Raw genomic sequence first — 7,010 nt, forward strand, 5'->3', positions numbered from 1 at the left:
GAGCCCCCCGCGCTCCCCGACCTTCACAAGGAGTTGCGGCCCCGCACCTCCATGCCGGGCTCCCTGCTGGTTTCCACTTTCGTCGGGCTCGTCCTCAACAAGACCAAGGTACGAGCAGCCCGGAGGATGGGAGCCGAGGAGGGGACGATGGGGAGGGGGAATCCGCTGTGTGCTTTATGGAGTGCGGGGCTCCCCGCTGCCCCTCGGGGTGCACGTTGCTGCAGGATGGGGTGCGTGGTGCTGGGTGCCCATCGATGCCACCGGCGCTGGGGGACGGCACCTCCCATGCAGGGAACAGGAGGAGAGGTGAAAGCACGTGGCTGTGCACCAGGGTCCCTTGGCCAGCACTGCCCCGGCCGTGACCTTGGCCCCATCCCATGCCCCCGTGGCAAGGAGGAGGTGGTGGCCGTACAGCGTGGCGGTGGCGTCACCGGGACAAGTTGGAACAGTATCTGGAGTGGGGACCCCCAACACAGGCACAGCAGGGCCATGGAGGTCAGGGTCTGGGCACTTAGCTAAGTTGGGTTTCTCCAGCGCTTTGCTGGTGCTCGGGTGGAGCAGGGCAGCCCGCATCCTGTCCCCATCCTCTCGCCTTGTCCCCTGTCCCCATCCCGCAGTGCAGCCTCAGGGACTCCCCAGCCACCGCCGCTGCCGCGTGAGCCAGCTCTGCTCCGCCGCCTGTGAGCCGCGCCGTGTCCTAGATAAAGCCCCGGCCGGGCGAGGGAGATTAGCTGGAGTTGAGTCACCCAGGGAAGGGAAAACGTGGGGGGGAAATACGACCTTGGTGTAGCCACGGCTATGGCACGGGGGTTCTTGTGCATTCCTGCCCCATGGAAAGGGGCGGGGGCTGCGGGGCCATTGGGCCAGCTCCCTGCTACAGGCACTGACCCGCATGCTGAGCGCCCGAGCTGCCCGGCTGAGCCACGTGTGCCCGGCACGGGGCACCTGGGTGCCCGCCGGTGCTGTGCCCCTGCGGCGGGTGATGCCTGCACCATCGCTATGGCACACGTGTAACTGTATCTGGGTTATTTTGGGCTGCTGTCAGGGCTGGGTGCTCAGCACCTCCCACACGCGCACCAGCTGCTGCTATTTTGGAGCTGACGGGCCCCCTCCTCTCCTCCTCCTCCCCCTCCTCACGCCTGGGGGAGGACCGGGAGCTGCGGCCGCGATGGGCGCAGGTCGGGGAGGCTCACCCTGTCACCGCCCTCTCTGGACTTTATCCCACAAAGCAGCCATGCTTGTGGAGGGTGGCACTTGCGTGGGGTGTCCTGGAGGGATGGGCAGCAGTGGGACGGGCAGCAGTGGGACACCCCCTTCAGCCATAGGGCAGGCACTGAGCACAGCCACCCACAGCTTCCCAGGGCATAGAGTTGGCAGGGGGAGGCAGAGGGTGGCCAGCCTGGCCTGCAGGGCATAGGGCAGCAAGAAAGACTTTGAGCCCTGGGAGTCATCCCAGGCCAGGCACCTGAGCGAGCAATGGGTCCTCAGGCTTCTCCTGCGCATGGCAGTGCCAAGAGAGCCCAGAATGCCCCTGCACAGCCATGTGGGGCTGCCCCACAGGGGTGCTGGCGGCCCCCACGGGTTACTCACAGGCAGCTTGTCTCAGCCCTACTCCTTCTCTCTGCAGAGCTCCAAGGTGGTGCAGGGGCTGACTGGACTGCGGAACCTCGGCAATACGGTGAGTGCTTGTCCTCATCTGTGGGCACAGCCCCAGCCCACACAGTGCCATTCTGTGGGCACATTAAGGACCCTGGCATCCACGCTCCCAGTGGTGCAGGTGGACAAATGCCTTCCCACGCTCCCCCCTGCTCCATCCCCATCCCCTGCCCACCCGCCCCAACGGTGCCCCCCTCGCCACCACCCGCCTCCCTCTCTCCGCCTTACGTTGCCATGGTTTTCTGCCTCCCCCAGTGCTTCATGAACTCCATCCTGCAGTGCCTGAGTAACACCAAGGAGCTGCGGGATTACTGCCTGCAGAACCAGTACCTGCGGGACCTCAACAACAACAGCCGCATGCGCACTGCGCTCATGTCAGGTATCCGGGGTGGGGGTGGGGGACAGGATGAGGACATCTATGGGGCACATTCCCCTCCTCCCCACATCGCTGAGCTTCCTCTCTGCACGCAGAGTTCGCAAAGCTGATCCAGCTGCTCTGGACCTCATCCCCCAATGACAGCGTGAGCCCCTCCGAGTTCAAGACGCAGATCCAGAGATATGCCCCACGCTTTGTTGGATACAAGTAGGCACTGGCGGTGTGGGGCTGATTATCTGGGCCTGGCTGTGGGTGCAGAGCCCCCCGGGGGTCTCTCACAGCCGTGTCCCTTTGCCTTGCAGCCAGCAGGATGCACAGGAGTTCCTGCGTTTCCTCCTAGATGGGCTGCATAGCGAGGTGAACCGTGTGCTGGTGCGGCCGCGGGCCAATGCTGACACCCTGGACCACCTCCCGTAAGCATGGGGCGGGCGGTGGGGTGGGGGCTGGATGCCCGTGGGATCCAGCATTGCTCAGCAGCTCTGTCCCTCTGTCTCACAGTGATGATGAGAAGAGCCGCCAGATGTGGCGGAGGTACCAGGAGCGGGAGGACAGCCGTGTTAGTGGTGAGCATACAGGGAGGGGTGGGGGCAGGCAGGGGGCTGGGCCTGCAGTCTCACCTTTCTCCATCCCCTCGCCTTCAGATCTCTTCGTTGGGCAGCTGAAGAGCTCGCTGACCTGCAGTGAGTGCGGCTACTGCTCCACAGCCTTTGACCCCTTCTGGGACCTCTCCTTGCCCATCCCCAAGGTGAGGTGTCCCCGCTCTTCCCTGTCCCCCTACCCCACACATTGTGCCCCATAACTGTGCTCCTGATTGTGCCCTCCTCGCACAGAAAGGCTACGGGGAAGTCACCCTGATGGACTGCCTGCGGCTCTTCACCAAAGAGGACGTTCTGGATGGGGATGAGAAACCGGTATGGGACGTGGGGTGGGGGCACAGGGAGTTGCATGGGTGCAGGATGGGTCCTCACTGTACTGCTCACTGCCTACAGACGTGTTGTCGCTGCAAAGCCAGGACGCGGTGCACGAAGAAATTCAGCATCCAGAAGTTCCCCAAGATCCTGGTGCTCCGTATCCTTCGTACTAATAAATGGGGTTGGTGGGGCTGGTGCGGGATGGCAGTTGTTGGCAGGCTTCCCTTTGCTCCCCATCTCCTTGACGTGCCCCCCCTCAGACCTGAAACGCTTCTCAGAGGCCAGGATACGAGCCAGCAAGCTCTCCACCTTCGTCAACTTCCCACTGAAGGACCTGGACCTGAGGGAGTTCGCCTCACAGAGCTGCAGTAAGTGCTTGGGCTGGGGGGGCAGAGCTCAGAGCTCACATGTGGGTACCACTGATCCTCACCCTCTCCCCCCAGACCACGCCGTTTACAACCTCTACGCCGTCTCCAACCACTCGGGCACCACCATGGGGGGACACTACACTGCCTACTGCAAGAGCCCCATCTCCAGCGAGTGGCACAGCTTCAATGATTCCCGGTGAGGCTGTGTGGGTGGCACGGGGAGGGCCATGTGGGCACCCCATTGCTCATAGTGCATCTCCCCATATCTCTGCAGCGTCACCCCGATGTCCTCCAGCCACGTACGCAGCAGCGATGCCTACCTGCTCTTTTACGAGCTGGCCAGCCCATCCTCACGCATGTAGCCGGCCCCTGGGCACCCCTCAGAGCCTCCTACCTGGATTTTGGCACCCCAAGGACAGTAGAAAGCCCCGAGATGAGGGCAGAACCCAGGTAGCCCAGGTGCCTCCGGGCCGCTGGTGTTTGCTTTTTACCCTGGGGTAGTTTTTCTTTTTTCTTTCTGGTGTGTAATAAAAATACTGAGCAAGGGGCATGGGGCTGCCTGCTCCCACCAGGACCTTGGGGACACCTGGAGTTGGGTCCCTTCTGGCATCTTTATACCGCTCTGCCATCCCCGAGGATCCACGAGCCTCCTCCCAGCACCTCCAAACCTCCTGGTGAAGGATTGCAGCTCTTTGGTCGCCTCCATCCCACCTCCATCTGCTTTCTGATCGGCCCAGGACTTACGGCCAGGAGGGAGGATGATGTTTCGTGGAGTTTCTTTCTATTTATCACGGACTTCTCTCAGCCCGGAGCATCCCTCCTGGCTGCCCAGGGACTCACGCCGGGGGGGCTGACCCACCTCCTTATACGACGGTGCCTTAAACCATTTCGGGGCGCGGGAGGCCCTTGGGGTGCACAGGGATGTCCGTCCTACGGGGGGGTGAGGAGGGGTGGGGGGGTGGGCAGCACCCTTCTAGTACTGGGGCTTTCCTCCCCTCTTCACCAGGAGCCCCATGGGGTGCCTAGAGATGCTCACCTAGCCCCACTGCTCCATCCTGCAGCTAGCAAACGCCAGTGGCCTTTTTAGCGTTTTCTCTAATTTATTCTCCTCCCCATCCCGCCCTGCCTGAGGTGCAATGGGGGGGGACATGTAACTGACCCAGCACAACCCCAGCCCCAGTCCAACCCAGCACCCATCCTGCTTTGGGCATGGGCTGAGCCCCCCTGCCCCGAGCACATCCCCCAGGGGCATCCCGGCAGGGCTGGGGGGCAGAGGTGGGTCCCGGGCTGGGGCAGTGCTGCAGCTCGGCAGGTGGCTTGTTTACTGTGTAAGCAAGATGGGCAGGATGTGTCTCGTACAAGGGAGACTCGTGTAGGAATAAATTTTAGCTGGAACAGAGTGCTGTGTGTGTGCGTGTGTGTGTGTGTTCTTGGCTCCAGCAGCAGGAGGGAAACTGAGTCAGGATTCAATCTAGAAGGAACCATGGCACGGGGCTCTCCTGCAGCAAGTGGATGTGGTGGCCGTGGTGTGTCCTTGGGGCACAGGGAGCTTCTCCTCATCCTACTGTGCCCATGCTCTGCCCCCAAAGCCCTGAACAAAGACCTCTTTCTGCCCAGCTCAGGCACAGACCTGTGGCATTAGAAGGCAGCAGGAACGCGGGCGGCAGCACTCAGACATCAGCAAGGGGGGACAAGAGGGAAGGAGGGGTGCACATCCAACACAGCCCCTCCAGGGCTGCCCCACTCCCACCGGCACCTGGAAAGCCATGTCCCCAGCCCCTGGGGCAGTCTTCCAGCTCTGGTGCGAGCACACTTTCCCCTTTAAGATGTGGGATCTCCGTGCCAGGGCCTGACCTCGGCATCCTCAGCTGAGCTGGATTAACGGGGCAGAGGGAAGGGGCCCACCGAGGGGAGCAGGGCCTCCCAGAGCTCCCCACACACAGCCATAGGGCCCTGTGGGGCAGAGCACACGAGGGCACAGCCAGCACTGTATGCGATGGGAGCATCCAGAGAGCAGTGGGTGGAGGGACATGCAGCCATTCTGGGGAGCAGAGCAATCTGGGGGGGCTTTTAAGTGCTCTGTACCAGGAGTGCTGCTACCATGAAGGACTTCACCGAAATCACGCTTTGCCCCGAGGCTCTGGAGCGCAGTGAGGTAGGGCTGGGGCAGGGGTGCCACCCGATGGGTCTCCACAGTGCATCCTCACAGTGCCATGCACCATTGCTTTTGTGCAGACTGAGTTCTGCAACCCCGTCTTTGAGGGTGAGGAGCCCCTGGCAGTGCCTCCAGCTGAGCAGCCACCGGACGATGATGGGGTGGGAGCCACATCACCCCAGGATGCCCTCGGTACCTGCATGGGGTTTGTACACGCGCCCGTGTCCGTGGGACCACTGGGAGCCCACCTGTGGGGTGCTGTCTGTGGGGGTGTGGGGATGCGTGGGGAATTGCTGGCATCCTGGGGACAAAAGACTGGGCTCAGAGGGTGGCACAGGGCTGGGGACGTGGCAGCACCCCGCTCTGCTCTCTCTCCTTGCCCTCTCCAGGCCGGCAGCTCTGGGTGCAGGCGGGCTGGCAGTACCGTGCCGACTGCAGGTTCACCTGGCTCTGTGTGGCTCTGATGAGTGCTGTTCTCCTCTTCCTCATCGCCCTCCTGCTGGGCATCGTCATCCACCGTGAGTGCTGTGAGCAGGGAGAGTGGGGGGAATGTGCCGTGACTGTGGGGCTGGGTGGGCTCTTCCAGAGCTCCCTCCCCACACTACATCCATCCCCCTTGGCGCAGAGCTGACATCCCCACCACCACCCCACTCCCCGGCTGCAGCCCTGCCCGCCCGCAGCACCGCCACCACCACTGTGGCACCCAGCCAGAGAGACCCCCAGGACCCCCAAACCCTCCACCCCAATCCATGGCCGACCACCTGCAGCCAGCACTCGGGCACCAGGTAAGTCCCCATGCGGGTGACACACCATGGAGGTCACGTCCCCATGTCCTTAACCCAAACCCATTTGTAATATGCAGCGTGCGGTGGGACTCTGCGTGGCCCCGAGGGCTCCTTCAGCTCCCCCAACCACCCCGGCCCCTACCCACCCCATGCTCTCTGCATATGGCACATCGAGGTGGCAGCTGGCATGGCCATCCAGCTGACAATGGATGCGTTCAGCGTGGAGGGCACCGCCTCCTGTCTCTTCGACCGGCTGGAACTCTATGAGGAGCAGGGAGCCCGGGGGGGCACTGCCAGGTAGGGCTGTGTGCGCCCAAGGAGGGGGTGGCATACCCAGGGATGGTGCAAGCAGTGCTACTACCCCCACTGTGCCCCCAGATTCTGTGGCAGCGTGGTCCCCCCAACCTTCAACAGCATCTCCAACCACCTGCGTGTCACCTTTGTCTCTGATGGCAGTGTGGGGGCACCAGGCTTCAGTGCTCGGTACCGTGCTGTGGCCCCCAGTGAGAGTGAGTACATCATGTGGGTTGGCCTCATAATACCCAGGGCTTTGGGTATGGGTACGGGTATGGGTGTGGGTATGGGTATGGGAATGGATGTGGGTATGGGTATGGGAATGGATGTGCGTATGGGTATGGGAATGGATGTGGGTATGGGTACGGATATGGATGTGGGTATGGGTATGGGAATGGATGTGGGTATGGGTACGGGTATGGATGTGGGTATGGGAATGGATGTGGGTATGGGTACGGATATGGA

General features: G+C 62.5%; 2 protein-coding genes across 5 annotated transcripts in view; both read left to right on the forward strand.

Moving 5' to 3' along the window:
* USP2 (ubiquitin specific peptidase 2) overlaps positions 1 to 4,710 on the forward strand; it is an 11,710-nt gene extending 7,000 nt beyond the window's left edge. For 3 of the 4 annotated variants that reach the window (XM_019623038.2, XM_019623039.2, XM_019623041.2), the window contains 11 exons: positions 1,628 to 1,678; positions 1,912 to 2,035; positions 2,128 to 2,239; positions 2,335 to 2,445; positions 2,531 to 2,595; positions 2,674 to 2,777; positions 2,863 to 2,943; positions 3,022 to 3,100; positions 3,204 to 3,311; positions 3,387 to 3,507; positions 3,586 to 4,710. In XM_019623038.2, coding sequence (XP_019478583.1) covers positions 1,628 to 1,678; positions 1,912 to 2,035; positions 2,128 to 2,239; positions 2,335 to 2,445; positions 2,531 to 2,595; positions 2,674 to 2,777; positions 2,863 to 2,943; positions 3,022 to 3,100; positions 3,204 to 3,311; positions 3,387 to 3,507; positions 3,586 to 3,673 — 1,044 coding nt within the window. In that variant the 3' untranslated portion in view covers positions 3,674 to 4,710. The remainder of the gene's footprint in view (positions 1 to 1,627; positions 1,679 to 1,911; positions 2,036 to 2,127; positions 2,240 to 2,334; positions 2,446 to 2,530; positions 2,596 to 2,673; positions 2,778 to 2,862; positions 2,944 to 3,021; positions 3,101 to 3,203; positions 3,312 to 3,386; positions 3,508 to 3,585) is intronic. The other variant, XR_795980.3, reaches the window with a different exon arrangement.
* A 97-nt stretch (positions 4,711 to 4,807) lies between these two features.
* The window catches only part of MFRP (membrane frizzled-related protein), a 3,994-nt gene continuing 1,791 nt past the window's right edge, over positions 4,808 to 7,010 (forward strand). The window contains 7 exon segments of the mRNA XM_031556844.1: positions 4,808 to 5,466; positions 5,547 to 5,658; positions 5,856 to 5,984; positions 6,092 to 6,192; positions 6,194 to 6,251; positions 6,329 to 6,548; positions 6,630 to 6,777. Coding sequence (XP_031412704.1) covers positions 5,413 to 5,466; positions 5,547 to 5,658; positions 5,856 to 5,984; positions 6,092 to 6,192; positions 6,194 to 6,251; positions 6,329 to 6,548; positions 6,630 to 6,777 — 822 coding nt within the window. The 5' untranslated portion in view covers positions 4,808 to 5,412.

Source organism: Meleagris gallopavo, chromosome 26, assembly GCF_000146605.3.
Source record: "Meleagris gallopavo isolate NT-WF06-2002-E0010 breed Aviagen turkey brand Nicholas breeding stock chromosome 26, Turkey_5.1, whole genome shotgun sequence".
Lineage (NCBI taxonomy): Eukaryota > Metazoa > Chordata > Aves > Galliformes > Phasianidae > Meleagris > Meleagris gallopavo.